At 35.2% G+C, this 17,642-nt stretch overlaps 1 protein-coding gene across 3 annotated transcripts; it reads right to left on the bottom strand.

The window, feature by feature from the left end:
* Nucleotides 1-644: 644 nt before the first annotated feature.
* On the bottom strand, nucleotides 645-12,203 carry LOC143465037 (uncharacterized). Of its 3 annotated transcripts, XM_076963157.1 has the most exons (14): nucleotides 10,844-11,883; nucleotides 10,420-10,599; nucleotides 10,249-10,346; nucleotides 9,932-10,057; nucleotides 8,961-9,103; nucleotides 8,662-8,715; nucleotides 6,407-6,545; nucleotides 5,697-5,812; nucleotides 4,446-4,601; nucleotides 2,792-2,889; nucleotides 2,476-2,531; nucleotides 1,878-2,177; nucleotides 1,466-1,749; nucleotides 645-1,377 (listed from the first exon to the last, which is right to left on the bottom strand). In XM_076963157.1, the coding sequence occupies exons 1-14, from the start codon at nucleotides 10,861-10,863 to the stop codon at nucleotides 1,369-1,371; spliced, it is 1,779 nt and encodes a 592-aa protein (XP_076819272.1). In that variant the 5' UTR covers nucleotides 10,864-11,883; the 3' UTR covers nucleotides 645-1,368. The 3 variants fall into 3 exon arrangements, with proteins under 3 accessions (XP_076819272.1, XP_076819273.1, XP_076819271.1); XM_076963158.1 differs by lacking the exon at nucleotides 10,844-11,883 and adding an exon at nucleotides 11,929-12,203 and having other exon boundaries at nucleotides 645-1,749; XM_076963156.1 differs by having other exon boundaries at nucleotides 645-1,749; nucleotides 10,844-11,884.
* Nucleotides 12,204-17,642: the final 5,439 nt, after the last annotated feature.

Genomic DNA, 17,642 nt, shown 5'->3' with positions numbered 1-17,642 from the left:
ACGTACCATGGATAACAGTTATGTGATTTGGGAAAATATATTTAGTCTAACAGGTGGGTTACACGCATATATATAATATTTCAAAATTGTACACTATGAATTGCCAGCTAATATTGTACGAAAAAAATGTTAGATTTCATTTTATAATTTGCACTTCTTGGTCGGGCGACGGGATGATCAAACGTGGAAATTATGCAAATTTCATTATAGTTCGCTCATTTAGTGTTCGTTTTTCTTATTTATTTTGACAAGTGGGGAAGCAAATGTTGCCCCTGTTCCCGAGTACTAAAACCCTAGGTGCGCCTCTGATTCCATGGGGGTGCAATGCCGTGACCATCTGCTAGTAAAAGCGACATGCTCCAACGCACTCCACCAAGACTGCTATTTTGTGTAATGAAGTATCTACCGCTATAGCTGCTTTGGCAAGCACTGGAAAATCGGGTATGACCAAAGCAGGAATGAGACCAAATGCTACAAGAATAAACTCAAATCTCTTAATATTACAGTAAAATTGGTTTAGACTTGAATCTATTCCAACAATACATATTTTAATCCAACTTTGGCTATTTAACTACGTTCCTTTCTCGGTCTTTCTGGCTCCATATTCAAACTATTTATCTTGTTTCAACACGCACGAAAAAAAGTGAGGCATTAGCAAATGATCTTCATTGATTAAACTTGTCAGTAAGTTATCAAAATTAGAAACACTTATTAGTTATAACACACAATTTAAACATTAAATAAAAGTACAACAAATCTTGCTCGCAAAATGCAATAAGTAAATTTATAAAAACATTGAGCAAGAAAATTAATTATATTTAACTGCAAAAACTTAACACTTCGATAAAAACTTGTTCAGAAAGCAAATAATATGAAGCAATGGCAACTATGTCAAAACAGAAAATATGTTAATTGATCCCAAAATGTAAGATGACAAATTGAATATGGCTGGTTATAGCAATATTAATAAAGGACTGACTGTCATTACCCATATATGGTTTTCGGGAATTGATATTAAGTAGGTAGATTGTACATCTTTATTCTGTTACGTACTGAGTTTCGTTTCGGTATGTGTACAAGTTTTATAAAATGCTTATGCTTCAAATGGTAATTCCTGAGAGAAGAGATGATGGTATATATGCACTACTGTTTTTACTGCCACGTTTTAACTACGATACCCTGCAAGATAAAGTACAAATGTTGTTGTTGACTTGGCAGCAAGTGGTAAAATTTACATGAGTGCTATAACCAAATAGTCAGCAAGCCAACCAATTCGCTTAAATGAAATATAAATTTGTTTACAAAACTTGTCATCATTGCACTGGTCTGGAAGGCATTCAAGAGAGATCCGGCACACCTCACAACGTATTAAACCTCCTATTAACACAAATTACAATAAAGAACTTGCTTCATGATAATGTATTGCATAACAATACTACAGAGCTTTGCGAACTTTAGTACGTACCTCTTTGTCGCCATGATTTTCGTTTACCTCGTTGCTAAACCGCACCATTTCAATATTATCATGACTTGATGTTGTGGTGTCAAGTGGCCCTGACACAACAGTATGTGTGCTGATCTGATCAGATTCACTGCCACTGCCATGTATTGCCTCCACCTTCTTCTCAAGACCACTGACAAAGTCATCGCTGTGGTAGCCAGATTCAGAACATATTGAGGAAGACGAGATACAGCCTTGATCGGAAAATGGTTCATCGATAGTCGTTGACAATATGCCTTTTATAGGCCCTGTAAGAGCATTGGTTGTCATGTAAACAATAAATAAGTTTGACATAAGCAGATAAAACACGTTTTGTGTGTGTCTACATGAGACACTGCATTTCTTTAAAAAATGTATATTGCTTTAATGCTCATACTTGCAGAATTGTTTCGTGGGAGTGAATCATCCATTCCTATTCCGTCATCACTGGCATATGATCTTGTTTCAGTCGGATCTTTTCCTTTTTCAGGAGATAGTGAGATTGGGCTAGCACTAGCACTGACTGATTTTTGTAGAAACACTTTTTGAAACTTCCGTGGCTTTCCATCCGCAGAGTCATCATTTGAAGCAAAACAGTAATTGACTGTCCACTCTTGGACATTAGTGTTGTTAGAATTATTGCTTTGGAGCAAGGAAAAGGTATCATCTGTGGGCTCCATTCCAGAATGAAGCTGGTCTACATATAAATTATGGTACGATCATTTTAAATGATAATAAATGTTGACATTCAGAAGCCACATTTCCTTGAGCCTAAAACTTGAACTTTTCAAAATTCCGCATCCATCAAATGGTAGCTGTATGTGGCAATTATACTCTTTTGTTAACTTTAAATTTTGAATAGGCATATGTTAATTGCTAATAAAAGTGTTAAAAAGCAAATCTTTTATTTAAAGATTTTTTTACAATTTCTGCAAACCGTTAGCAACCAAAATTAAGATTTATTTGTATATACTAGCAACATCCAAAGAAAATACCGTGAGTGATGTTGTGGTATGGCTGGCTACCTCTGCTTGTAGAAGGTTGGTCAGTTCTGTGAAAATAAAGAACACGAAAGTACTACCAAACGTCAATACAGTACCACTGTTAATAATGAAACTCATCATGTAATTTTCAAGAGTTAATTGCTGGCTACTTGCCACAATGAAATATTAGCAGTAAATGCCGTTGAGAAGGCAAGTCTAAATTCAACCAATGTCATTTTTACCCCTTATTAATAAATCAGCTGAGCAGAATGACATGATAATATCATGACTAACATTATGTGGGAGGGAAAGTAGATCATAGTAATACCTCCTGATAGAATTCTCACGGTGATGAACCGTAACGCTGGGAAGGTCATATTCAGATTTCGGAGCATATGCCGGATTAAAAATTCCTCTGCTTGTGTTCTAATTATGATTATTTAAAAAAAAATTTAGAGTCGTAATAATGAGAGTATGAGACGGTAAAAATTATTCCATTCCAAAGTGCCTAAAACATCACCATATTTCAAGATAACTCTCTGTACTTGTTATTGTTGCAACAATTTGGTATATGAACGCAATTTCAACTCTCTCCAAGTTATATTTCAATATAAAAGGAAAACTGTAATTATTGTGTACTTTGATTTTATACTAAAATGTCACTTTCTGTTGTTTTTGTAATTTTTTCATCAAATTTTAAATAATTTTTTTCCACATGTTAAATTGAAGGTTTTGTCTCTATCGATTTTTAGGCTTGTAATATATATTTACAATGAAGAAGTATAGTTTGGGGGTAAATGAAAATGCTTTGCTGCATGAAAATGTTGCAATCAACGCAGCATGTGCAGTATTAAACCTATTTATTCACTAACAGGAATAACTAAAATGTTTGAACTTTCTCCAGTGCATCGTAAGTGCGAAAAAAAATAATTTAAATTTTAAATCACACTAATAGTAATAAATAATAGAAACAATGGGCTTCCTTTACAAACAACAATCAGTGTCAGAACTTGTCAACTATTGGGAAACCAAACATAACGGAATCTTGACCAAATAACGAAAGAGTTTGATATAAAAATGTAGTTCAGCAAGTTCGTTGTTTATTAAGCATGAAAAACAGACGAACAAATTATTATACAAGATATAACCTACAAAATGAAGGATGTGAGCAGTTCAACTTAGTCACCGTCTATAAGGTCATGTAAAAAATTTTTTAATAACAAGGGTATTCCACCTCAAATTTTTGTTTCTTTAGAGTGAAGTTCTGTTGTTTGATTAATAGGGCCACATGGACTTTACTTGATCATGAACATTTTTGCACATTTTTAATATGTGAAAATTGTTTATGGTAATCTTGTAAGATTGTCAACGTTTATATTTGATGACGTAATCTTTTATGGCAGATTTTCCATAGTCTTCTTTTAAAATGCATGTGTTCCAGTTCCACTACTGTAGCAAAAACTGGTGTGTAGATTTAGAAATGTAGATATGCCTTTACCAAATGGGCACGTGAATTGATACACAAAGTTTGAACGAAGAGCAGTGAGTATCTGAAACTTATTGCTAAAGTATCTGAATATCTTAAGAGGTGTAAAAACATGGTGGTTCATCATGGAAGATGTTTTTTTATTAAATTGCATATAAACAATAGACGGTTTTCCAAGAAGATAAATTTTTAGGATGGGTAGCGATTGCCTGGGTTGTTTGAAAATTGAACTTTCTATATTTTCATTGGTTTGTTGATTCTCAAATCTTTTGTAAAGTAAAAAATTTCTGAGAGTTTTCAACATTCAATAACGACAAGGTAATTGATATTGTATAAAATTGTCTACAATTTATAGACCTCTACAAGAAAAAGACTGTGTTTGTTTAAAACAAATTATTGAAGCTATGTTGAGCAGACATGTTATTCAAATTTTTTTTCATTTTACAACTTACAAAATAAGTGAAAAACAGAAAAAAAATGTTCCACCAAAAACAACCTCATATTCCATTTTGCTCAGTGCAATAGCTCTTTCGAGTTCACTTTCGTATTTATCCCGCGTCTGATTTTCTTCAGGTTTGAGAGCATTCCTTATATTAGTATCTAGCTTTCCATCAACTGTACCAAGATGCGCTTGAAGTTGCTTGATTTCAAACTAAACATTGATACATGCCATGTTACCAAAAATAGTTCATTTATCAGATGTTATACATGATTATGATCTTAGCAACTTTCATATTCATTGGGCATTTATATTGGATAATTTTATATTATTTATATGACAAATTTATTGGAGAAATCATTGCACATCCTTTGCTTGAAGTACCTTGCACTGCGTAAAGCCTAAGTAAGGAATATGTAAGAGTGAAATATTCCGAATTAAAAACATCGGTTTCTTACAACATGACAAGTTTACTTGAGGTTAATTCTGGCTTTAGTGTTATCCAATTGTCATGACCTTGGAACTCAGATATAAAATCAAAAATAACTAAGGCTTTATTAAAACAGAATTGCTAGTCCTAAAATAAAATATAATTAGTTACGTAAGACGTGACTGTAAACTATACAACACTTATACAGAAAAACTGTTAGCATTAACAGCCGACACTACACTTACTACTGAATAACAAATAACAATAATTATTGCTGAATACAGATTAAAACCAATTAAGGCGGTGTGATTATGCGCGAGGCAGAAAAGGAAGACAACGGAATGTCACTACACTGACCAAAAAACGACTTTAATGTGCTAAATATTGATGTTTCAAAACAGTTACCAAAGTGCTTCCTGAGTGAAGTCAAATCTAGAACTGTGTCTCATGAAAAGAACCAAGTAACAAAAACAAACTATTTTATAACCAACTGGATACTTTGTTGTTAGGAAGATTGAAGTAAGTCACAAGCATTAGTAGGTGACTTGTTATAAATGTTATTATCACTCAGTAAAAGTAATTTTAGCTTTAAGTTAGTAGGGGTAGAGCCCATATTTTAAATAGGGTTTAATGTTTTTGAAAAGGTGGGAAAACACTTGTTTAGTTATTTTGTTTGATATCCTCCAAACTATCATAATTAGAAGCAACATTGTTTGCTATTTCAAAAATCGAAGCCAGGATTTATGCAGGCATTAATGCAAGGTACAAGCTATTGTTGCTTATGGGTATGAAATGTATTTTTCCTTCGGAAAGGGGTGTAGACTGTGAGATAAATTAAGAGTCAATATTTTAACGAGTTCAAATTTAACTAAACTAACATCTTTTTCCTTGAGTTGTTGCAGCAACTTTTGGTTCTTCAATTGATATTCTGCTTGCCCACTTTGAACATTGGCCAACCGTTCTCTGTAGTTGTTTTTGGCTTCAGCAGTGGCATCTATACAACAATGATGCAATACCTTTCAAATTGATCATTTCTTACTAGGGATCCTTTCTTACTAGGGATGTGATGCGAACCCGAATATCATGAAGGTCGACACGAACGAATCCCGAATCTATTCGTGTTAGAACCAAACAATATAATTTCCTCCAAAAGTTCTCAAGTCTTGCTTCTAAAATGACGTAATCGATAAACAAATCGCTTTCTTTCGAAAAATAGCGTTTAAAAAACGATCGAAAAAGCAAAATCGTTAGGAAAACGACATTCATTGTAAGTACTGCTTACTCTAGTTTAGCATTGTCGGGAAACTAGATCATCATTTTTTACGAAAATAAGTAAATTTATAAGTAATATTGTATTCGGGTTCGCCATTGTTGGTATTCGTGTTCGCCCGAATCTTCCATAAAGGCGGTATTCGGTGAATCTATTCGGGTTTGGGTTCGTATCGGCCCATCCCTATTTCTTACTATACCTTATACATTGTGTTTAAGTAATTCTACTAAGGCGGTAGTATGTGAAATATATGGTTCACTACACAAGCACAGACCTGAAAGAAAGTTATGCAGTTAAATTGTTTTTAAACCCACATACTTCGTATTATGCTTTCAAATCGAACAACTCGAAAAATGATTATTAATGAAATGGCATTGTAAGGACTATTGTATCCAACAGCCAATGTGACGACAAGGTTGCAAACAAATGCCATTGCCACAGCAGCACTGTCCCACACCTAAAAGTACACATATACAGTATTAATGTAATTATAACAAACTACTGCATACACATACATTATAGCAAACCGTGTGTTACAACTACAAACATACAGCGTTTGTGTAGAAGATATCACTTGCAACTTAAACACAAGTTGATAAAATAGATGTCAATACACCAAAAATGTATGTATAAATTCCATGTACACACAATATATGTCAGACATGGGCAAACTGCGGCTCGCGAGCCGCATGCGGCTCTCCGGCATGTTTTTTGTGGCTCTTCTAGTCGAATCGTAAAATTCCAAAAAATGTAAAGGCTACCAAGAGTACCGTTTATGAAAGTTTCTGTGTAGTTTTTCTTTATTTAGGCCAGGATTTCGTTTATGACGTAACACTAGACATCGATTCCGACATTGTTTTCAGGTATAGATTCTATACTCTATGGCAAAGGTTGTCAAAATGCACCTCACCAACATGTTTTTATGGGTCTTTTAGTTAAAAAGTAATATCCCAAAATGACTACTAATAGTATAATAACCAAATTGACAATCATTACTGATCTTGCGGCTCGCTGGTGTTTATATTTTTCCGCAAGTGACTCTTTCATTGAACAAATTTGCCCACCCCTGATATATGTCATTATAGACCAATGTTAGGTATTAATGAAAGATTTACTCATACTGTCATAGTGTCATATGGTGTAAAACTTACAACTGTGATGGAATGTATACACGACCACACATGACTACATCTTATGGCATGCAGTTATACAAATGAATATAATTATGTGTTATTATGAATAACACATAAATTTACCATACAGTTAAAATATTAAGCAAACAAAAAATACTGATGTTAAGCAATAGTTTAAACATTGTTCAAGTGTTTTACTGCTTTCCTAGATTTATGCATCACTGCATTGGATACACTCTGTCAGAAAAAAATTTGCTATCAAAATATTGCTTTAGCAGCAAGGAACCATTTTAAAAGCGATGAGTAACAACCCATCCACAAAGTTCGTCTTTGTTACCTGCTATTTCAATAAGAATTCAATCAATCAATCTCACATTTTTAAGCTTTTCTAATACCAGTACTTGTACTTTATGTTTGCATTTCTCCTGTAGTTAAAATGTTCTACACTTACACGGACACGGTACACAGGTAAGTTGTGAATGTCAGGGTGTTTTTGTTGTCTACCAAGATTTTAAGAACTTGTCTTGTCAACAAGTGTAAAGATGTTATCAATGGCAACCTGATGTTATCTAGAGAACTCAATGCTAGGTTGGATTTTTGCTCTGAGGCAAGTATGAAACTTTCAAAAAAACGTCATAAAAAAGATATATCTTAGGTAGATGATGGTGAGTGCTGCATGAGCACATGAAAACACTTTGAAAGTTTTGTTTGTTTTAAGTTTTTGAAAAAATAACATTTTATGGTTTAAAATCTTTATTTTAAACTACAGTATTCATATTCACTAAACTGATAAGTCACCAAATAGTATAAGCAAACCACACCAATTATTTCAACTTTCAGATTTTGTCTATAAAATTGATATATAATCACTCAGTCTCAGAGTATTACTTAAAGACGTAATGTCAGCAAAATGACATACTTTTGTGGCATATTGAAAGTCAAAACCTAATCATATGTTTACGTCATAATTTAATACGTTATAAATAACAACTCTCAGGTGGTGTCGTAGGCGTATAACTGTTACAGCCAACATCATTACATCCAAAGAAAAACAAATAAGCCAACCAACATAACCAAAACTAAACAAAGTTTTACAATAAAGTGCAAAAAGCCCAAGGGCATTTAAAGATATTAAGTTAATTCAAAGACATGCTTGAACCGGAATCTAAGACAATAGCACAAACTGCAAAAACCCAATCTTTATAACTTCTATTAATTAGCAGAAAAAAGTGTATGCATACATTGTTAGAAATTCAGTATAACCTGTTGTTCTAACATGCAGATAGCACTGATTACATTGCAAAGGATTAAGTACTGTACACAACTTCATTTCTTCTGTTACATTTCATGTTGAAAACCATGTTTAATCAAGCTTAAGTCCTAACAGTATTACTGATTACAATCCACTGGTTCTATTGACATTATCATATTAATACTCACTGCAACTAAGCTTCGTGCCATTGCTGTTCTCCAAGCATAAAGACGTACAAGCACCTGTAAAATCATACAAAAACTTATCATATAAGACTTTTGTATGTATAAAACCATATCAGTGACACTATCTCATTGTCGTTTTGAACACTAGACAATAAAAATCAGCTTAGTAAAACGTATTATTTATAACAAAGTATATATATATGATAAATACATGTACAGGTATAAGCATATATTGTGTATGAACCATGCAGCCTCATAATGTGAAATGATTTGATCAACTCCATAAACATGCTCATGGATACCTCAATTAGAAACAGAGAGAGTATTGAAAAGTTGATCCAATGCAGAATAAGTATAGTTGTTAGCTGGTCAGAACTTTGTTCAGTGCTAGCTGAGAAGCTGATGTCATTTGATGTATTTATCAACGCTACTGAGTTGTCTTTCACTAAGAATTTTTAACAAACATAAAAGCTAACAAAGATATAGTGTAGTTATGTGAGAACAATTAATAATGCATAGTATGTTAATAGCATTAACACTAGAACGACCGCGCTTTCAAACTACCTAGAACGACCAAGTGTGTCAATTGACGCATAATACACGTAAAATACAAATCGTTCATTTATGTAGCAAGAAAAACATTTTTGAAGTACAGCCTTCTCTGTACTTTCTCCATCTAAATGTCCACTGCTCGCGAGCACTAGCTACTTTCGAATAAACCCGCTGACTGAGCCCGAATTTCTTCCGTGAATTTGGACGCCGGACAGAAATTATCCCAATTTTAGTGAGACCTCACCATGCTCAATTATATCTCAGACAATGCTGATTATTATCATTTCTTGATTATCGTTGTTCCATTTTATCACGTTGTAATGAGTCTGCAGATTGGAATCACACCTTCTGTAGACTTAGTGTGAAATTTTAAGCTACGTGCGTCAATTGACGCGCTTGGTCATTCTAGGTGGATATATGCTTAAATTCGCTGTTTTAATTATAAAACCCCCAAAAGTCAGACAAACTGAGCGTTGTAAGAAACAAATATTTGTCAAAAAGTTTCAGCAGAAAAAGATGATGCCCGGTGGAGATACAAGAAATTAAATACTTGAAATGCGTCAATTGACGCACTTGGTCGTTCTAATGTTAAGCAATTGGCAAAATTTCCTGTGAAACCATATCAAACAATACATCTAATATTTTTAGATAGAATACTACGATAAGATCCCACAATGTTATATACATATTTGTTCACATTGGATTTCATAAAAATACTCACCAACAACAATTATATTGAGGTCCAACAATAGTTCGGCAAGTAACAGCAGAATTAGAAAAAATGTTATAATCAAAATTATGGCATAGAAAAAAGCATTTGAAAAACATTGGCGTATCATTCTTGGTCCTGTAGAAAAAAATAAAATATTATTCGCTGGAAGTCTTGCAAATCAACCCAGTGTTAATGCTGACATTAAAAAGTACTAAAGTCCGCAAAACGTATTCCAAAGGTCTTAGTATTCAATTTGCCGATAAAGCACTTGTAGCACTTTATACATTAACCAAAAACAAAAGCAAGGCAAAACTGGGAATTTATACCATTACAGCAGTGTTGCGAGCTGTTTGTTCTTTGATTTGAAGAATAAGAAGCTTCCCCGGGAGCATATTGGCAGCAGCATAGCAGACAGTCATCATTGCTTAAAAAACAAATTATTTAAAAACATCAAACTTCCAATGGATATACATACAATATGTCTTGCTCGAAGATACCTTGGCTCACTGAAGACAATCTCATCACCATTAGGCTGTGGTGGCAATGTTTCATTCATAAACGTTTGTTGAATTATTTCAGAGTTAGACATGGCATAATTAGAGTTTTGTTCAGCTTTTGAAGTCGTAGCTATATCATTTGGAATTTCGGCAATGACATCATACTCTTCTTTTTTGTCCCTTTTAAAGTTAATTCAAAGAATAAGGTTTTCCAGAAAATGAAATTAAAAAAATTGGAGTTGCAGTAACAATTGTTTGCAGACAACAGTTAGTTCAAGTACAAATTTAGCATGCAATAATTTGTACATGAGATTCATAGTTGTGTCAAACAAAAAGCTTACAACAATCAACAGCTAGGTTTTATCATTTCATACATATCTGTGAGCTATAGATAATTTATTTAAAAAATTTTCCAAAGACTGACTTTTCCATAATATTTGCCATTCCTTTATATTTCTTCGTCTAAAAGTTGACAAAACAAATCATTGTAATTAAGGTAAGCAAATTAAACATTAACCAACTGTTTACAATATTTATCCTATGGAAAGCTACAACCATTAAAAAAATTGGCATGGAGCCTACATGACAAACAGACTGTAAAAGCATTTAACTGGTATACACATACAAGCGAGGACTTGTTTTCATGCAGACAACAAAATGATTTCACCATTGCAAAAAGTTAGAAATCAATGGTCAATTTAGTTCAGTAAATATTTAAATTTGAATAACTTTTGTCAAAAAAGGTGCATGTCGATGGTAAAAGGTGCACAACCGTTCGTGTAAACTAGTGAAGACACTTTAGTCTTAGTTGTTTGCTTGTTTATTAGAAATTGCCAAAGTGGTTAGTTAGTGTGGCATATGTACAAGACTTATCACTGCACATGTATAAGTTTTTGTATTCACACTAATTCATAATAGCAAAAAAAATGTGATAATTTGAATGTAATGTCAAATCTTAAAGTTTCTCTATAGTATCACACACGATTTATTACTTCTCAAAAATTCAGAATGGCACTCTAGGTCTCTATGGTTAACTTTCATTTTTAATTACTTTACACAAGCTTTCGCCATCATCGCCACGAGCCATCGGCTTGTTTCATCTGGTGTACTAAAAGATGGCCCTCAAAAAACTGCCATATTTTAGGGTATATGATACTCCACGTAATGTGGCGATCAAAACTCAGTATTACACCTTGTTTGCTCATCTGGAAAGTACGGTCTTGCAAGCTCATTGCAATTTGTAATTTTGCACACACAATTTCTTGTCCAAAGCTGCCATACTTTATAGTTTGGCTCTTGAGAATGGACCTCGGTGGAGAGTGAAAGTGTGGCACCTGCACTCACAATCGGATTTATCAACGTGACAAGCATGCTAACATTTATTAACTTACAACAATTTATGAGAAATTAACAAAAAAGGCAGTCCTCTGAAAGCCAATTTATAACAAACAAATAAAGACTTTACGCTTCAGTGCACACAATCACGCCAAAATTTGGAGTCTTTCTTACTTTTGGAGCACGCAGCACGATCATTTGACATTCTGATGCAGGAGCTCCAGAAAAGGGGTCTATAGTATACAAGTGTACAACCACAGGATGTCTTTGTATACTAGATCCCAGCTAGTCAAATTGTAACGTTATCTGGTTGTGCACTTGTATATTAGACCACAGAAAAGTTAGTATACCGGTATAGGCTATCATAATAACCCATAAAGTTTTATAATCTCTCTGGTCTAGTATGCAAGTGTACAACTATAGGATGCCTTTGTGTGCTAGAGCAGCTACTGCTAGACCCCAACTACTCAAATCGTGACGTCATCTGGCAGTGCACTTGATCCATATAAGATATCTATGACTTGATCCAACTTTTCTACACGCTACCACATGTAATCCCCATAAACCGCTCATTATTCTGTTCCGCGACGAGCACGGGGTGCTTTTGCTCATATGCTCAAAGCTCTTAGTTTAGTTTAACAGTAGCGTTAACAGCAGCCCTGGAAGTAGCCTACGAGCGCTGAATCCATCTTTTCTGAGGCAGCATAAGGTGGCTGTCTGTAGTGGCGCAACAACTAATTACGATTGGACGTAGACTGCTGATATGGCGCTTGGAGATAAACATTAGCAGTAGCACTGGGTTCGCTGTGATGCAAATCTGAGTTTGGCACCTGGCAGCGCTGCCATTGTATCGTCAAGAGCAAATCATCAACGACGCTCATGTGTCCGTAAGAATTGTTAATAGTATCGCATAAAGCAAGGAGATAAAAAAGAAAAGTGCCTGTTTTGCGAAAGTTGCATAAAAACAAACTCGGTAACCGGGCGTTGAGCAATGAGAAATCATTGTCAGGTTTAAGTTGTGCAAAATACTTCCTCAGTTCGAAGATAAAGAGGCTAATACCACCATCACCAAGTCAACTACAGTATAACACTTCACTCCTCAAAGTTGCCAGATGTTTGGTAGTTTCATGCAACAAAGCAACCAAAATTTTCTAATAGCAGTTTTAGCTGAGCACATGTTAAATTTTTTTCTTGTTGCAGCGATGCAGTGACGTTGGGGCGTTGACGTTGCAGCGATTGAGCTTGCCTAACACTTGATAATATCCAGAGAGATGTGGCCGACTCACAACTCGGTAGTTATTACTAGGGCAACCAAAAGTCAATATGGTCAATTTTTTTAACCTGCTCAGAATGCTATCAAACAAGCACAAAACAAATTTCAGCTTTGTACGACGTGTGGTATAGAAGTTATTAGGTCAAATAAAGTCAAAATGTTACGTTAGGTCAAAATACGGTCAAATTGTTACTTTAGGTCTTCTTTTTAGGTCAAAATCTATTAAACTTGTAATTCTGTAACCATTTTGTAATATTATTCTTCCGCTTTTCTCTTTTCTTGTACCGCAAACAATTCCAGTGCCCCAAATTATACTTAAAACCAAAGCCACAAAGAGAGGGAAGGCCTTTCAGCGCGTCTAGTGACGTCACAATGTGAAGGCATTGCTTTGAAACTGCAAGTTGTCAATCTTAATACGCAGAAACGAAAAAAAGTCAACACTAGAAAAGCGTTTTGTCAATTTTAAATGCAGCTTTAGATTAGAAAGTTGCTGTAGACAGTGTAGAGACTATCAGTATAGCGTTTTTCAAAATAAGGTCAAAATTTAAACTTTTTAGGTCAAAACAAGGTCAAAATTTGCAAATTTCAAGGTCAAAATTTAAACTTTTTAGGTCAAAAAACTGGTCACCCTAGTTATTACCAATGATCAGAGCTGTATGCAAGTAGCCTAGTAATTTTAGTACTCAAGCACATTTACTCATTTTAAAAAACATTTAAGTACTGGTATACCAAGTAGGCCTACTCAACATAGGTGGGCAGTACCGCGGTACTATAGTACCGAATTACTGTAACGCGGTATTATTTCAATACCGATGCCGGTACCGTCGGTACTTTAAAAAAAAGTTTCAAATCTCTGTACCGAATTATTTTTCAAGAAATTTCAGTCGGTCCTGGTACACGGTACTTTTCACGTGATTATTTCAAAATTTTACCAACAATGTTTTCAAAAATACATGTTAATTAAACCTTAATACAATTTTTAGCATCTTGTGACTTTTTTAATCTATAAATGTCAATTAAAATTGCAGGCGAGTAATGTCACATATGTTTTGACCTGGAGTAACCTTTACCGAGGGCTTAATAGCGGCAAATATTGTATTTTCAGCAGCTTCTTTAACACAAAAAGCATCGGTACCAACAGGACCGGATTAAGCTTTTTATGGGCCTGGGGCTCTATGATAGTCAGAGGCCTATTTTTTATTCTATTCGTTGTACTAAAAACTAACCACAATTGAAACGAAAAACAAATATTAATACATAAACAAAGTATATATTTACTTTGTATGCACACATTCAAATGACGCATTTTCTGGATTTAGACAATGCAAAGCTCTTAATAATGTCATCGGTGTCTATTTTTTGCAAAATGTCGTTTTCGATGCAGAGTATAGCTAAGGAATTCAACCTTTTCTGCCTCATAGACGAGCGCAAATGATTTTTTACTCTTTTTAGTGCTGAAAATGAGTGCTCGCCAGAGCAATTAGAAATCATCAGACAAAGATAAAGCTTGAAAACAACCGATACATTAGGAAATGCATGCGCGAATTCATTTTCATTTATGAACTTAAACATCTGAATTTCTTTGCATTCACTGTTGAAATGGTGTTGTTTTATCAGTGTAGAAAAATGAATCATCTCCTCAGGCAATGACTCCTCCAGATCATCTGGATAATATTGAAGTAACGATTTCGCACTTGCTTCAATTTTGCAGTTAGACATGGTGTTCAATTCTATCAGAAACGAAAACTTTCTTTGGAGACCGTCGTAAGCTTCTAGTCGGGTTTTCATAGACGAAAGAATTTGGTCAATGATCGGCAGATATGAGTCTACTTTGAATCTGCTCGATGGATCAAGTGATGTGTCTTCAGATTCACCTTCGCTATCCAACCCTACTTTTCTTTCTTGAAATTTCTTCAGTGTAATGATGACAGCCACTTAATGCTTGACCTCTTCCTTCAAATGTTTGAAGTTGGGGTCTGAGAAGTTGAATAAAGTTCTGTAGACCCTGAAGCAAATTTGTTGCCTTATTCAAAGTCATGTTGCTGTCCTGCAGAGCCTGACTCGTCTTATGGAACCGTTCCATTATGCACGACCATACCTCGACTAAAATACCAGTTTCAAGCTTTTTCATCGATGAAACAAAACCCCTGGCTGTTTCTTTAGTTTGATATGTTTCATCATTGTCATCAGATATTGCCGTCAAGACTTGAAGAACCGCTTGGTAACCTTTTCTTAGTGCATGTAGCGCATCATATCGCGCCTCCCAACGTGTATCAGACAAAGGCTTAATTGTTGGACATTTAAGTGGTTTCAGTGCATCAACAAGAAGATTCCACCTGTGTGTTGAAGCTGAAAAGAATACATAGAGTCCTTAAACAAACATGAAAAAACGAACCGCGGATTGGCAACACTCAGCAGCACATTTTCCCACAAGATTCAAGGAATGTGCTACGCAAGGAATATATTCTGCTTGGTGGTTGCGTTCTTTTATTATAGCTTGCATACCTTTATATTTTCCGCTCATGTTAGCAGCGTTGTCATAAGATTGTCCTCGGAGATCTTTCAAACTGATCCCATTGTATTCTATAAACTCCAAAAGTATATCAGCCAATTGGCGACCAGTGTGTCCACGAGTGGGCATAAATTTGACAAATCGTTCCACGGGACCATCAGGTAAAACATACCGAAAAATTATTGTTAACTGGTCAACATTTGCAATGTCAGGTGTTGAGTCCACGGACACTGAATAATACTTTGCTTGTTTTATTTCGGAAATAATAATATGTAATACTTTTGTTGCAATTGCGTCAATGAATTCCTCACATACAGTCGATGAGAAATACGAAACGTGTCCCTTGCCTTTGTTCACTCTCTTTTGAATATGCTCAGCAAGGAAAGTATCGTATTCTGCCAACAACTCCAAAATTCCAAGGAAGTTATCGTTTTGTGGAGAACCAACCCTCTCACTACTTCCGCGGAAGGCCAGCCCTCTGGATGATAGGAATTTTATCACGCTTAAAACTCGAGCTAATACTTTGCACCAATATTTTCTGTCAGATTCTTTTTGCTCTTCCAAATCTTTGCAAATGCTTCCTTTTTATGCTCTTCGAAAGAAATATGTTGAAAGATAACTTAAGTGTTTGTTAGAAGATTCGTGCCTGGCCAGGTCGCGTGGTGCATGTTTCCAGTCGCCATAACCAACTGATGCCCTGCAGCATGATTTTCTCAGAATCAGACGCAAAAAGTTTGCAAAAAAAGCAGTAAAGTTTCTTGGTTGAAGGCGAATAGCACAACCATTCGCGTTTCACTATTTCGCCGTTCAATTGTTCTCGCCAAAATAGCGATTTAGAACAACGCCGTTTAAATTTATCGCCAGTAATACGTGTCTCTGAAGTTGAAAAATCTGCATCAAGATGTTGAAATTCTAAACTTCTTATTTGGCAGCAGTAATCTCTCAGCTGGTCAGAAATTCCTCCCCAGCATCCAACATCCATGTCGTGTTGAATAGTTTCTTTTACCCCATGTGTTTCATCCTCAGCAACATTAGATGACTTGGTTTTTAAATTTGGTTCCGATGAAACAATATTTATATGTGGCTCTGCAATACAGTCACTCGAAGTAGATGGTCGTAAAGCAGTTGCATTAGGCCTACAGGACGTCGTTTCTGCAATGTTGCTTTTCGGTTCGCTTACAACATCAAAAAAATCAGTCACTTTTTTTGAACCTGCTACAACTTTTTTCAATTTAGCTTCTGCTTCTCTTCTAGATTTCTCCTTTTCCCAACCGCTTTTATACTTCTTCATTTTTATTCTTAAATTAATTTAGCCAAGCTAAAAACAAAACAACTAAAAACAATATGTTGCTATACTCTAGCCTAGACTATAGCAACAGCTACTCTAGCTACGCCTAGAGTCTCTAGGCGAGCTAGATTTAGATGACCCTATAGTGGTCTTTCGCTACTGCCTGCATGCGCAATATTGTTATGTGCGTTATTGTGAAATAAACTTGACTTGACTTGGCTACTAACAATCCTGCCTAACAGCCGAGAAAAAGCGATTGTTGCGTCATAGTGACCAGGTTGGGTTTTACAGTGCATGGACTGTGTTTTCAATAATAGCTGGGAGATTTGTATTAGCCTAGGCTACCTTAGTTGTTTCATTGACTTAGTGTAGTGGTGGGCCTATATTTGGGTGTGGACCTGGGGCTGCAGCCCCATCAGCCCCCGCCTTAATCCGGCCCTGGGTACCAAGTACCTACCGGCAAAGTACCGAATTACTTTTTTAAAGTAGTACCGAATACCGGAGCCGTCGGTACATTTTTTTCTAAGTACCGACTTTCCACCTCCGGGTATTCGAGTAATTGTAATATTATAAAACTAAACTTTTTTTTAACTCCTTCATTCTTAAACATAGCAGGCAAACATAACGATCAATAGGTAACCATGTAAAGAAACTTTGAATAGATTGTAGCGTTCCCTATCTGTCCGCTACGTAGCAGCAGAACACCGCTACCATTTATTTGCGAAAAAAGCCAAAGTGTATTTCACTGTCTATTGCACAATTTGCATTTCGAGTCAGTCATCGTAAAGACAAGGAGAAACACAGACGCTCTGTTG

The sequence above is a fragment of the Clavelina lepadiformis genome, chromosome 7 (assembly GCF_947623445.1).
Source record: "Clavelina lepadiformis chromosome 7, kaClaLepa1.1, whole genome shotgun sequence".
Lineage (NCBI taxonomy): Eukaryota > Metazoa > Chordata > Ascidiacea > Aplousobranchia > Clavelinidae > Clavelina > Clavelina lepadiformis.
The sequence above is the reverse complement of the archived record's forward strand: the minus strand, read 5'-3'. Positions and strand labels throughout refer to the sequence as shown.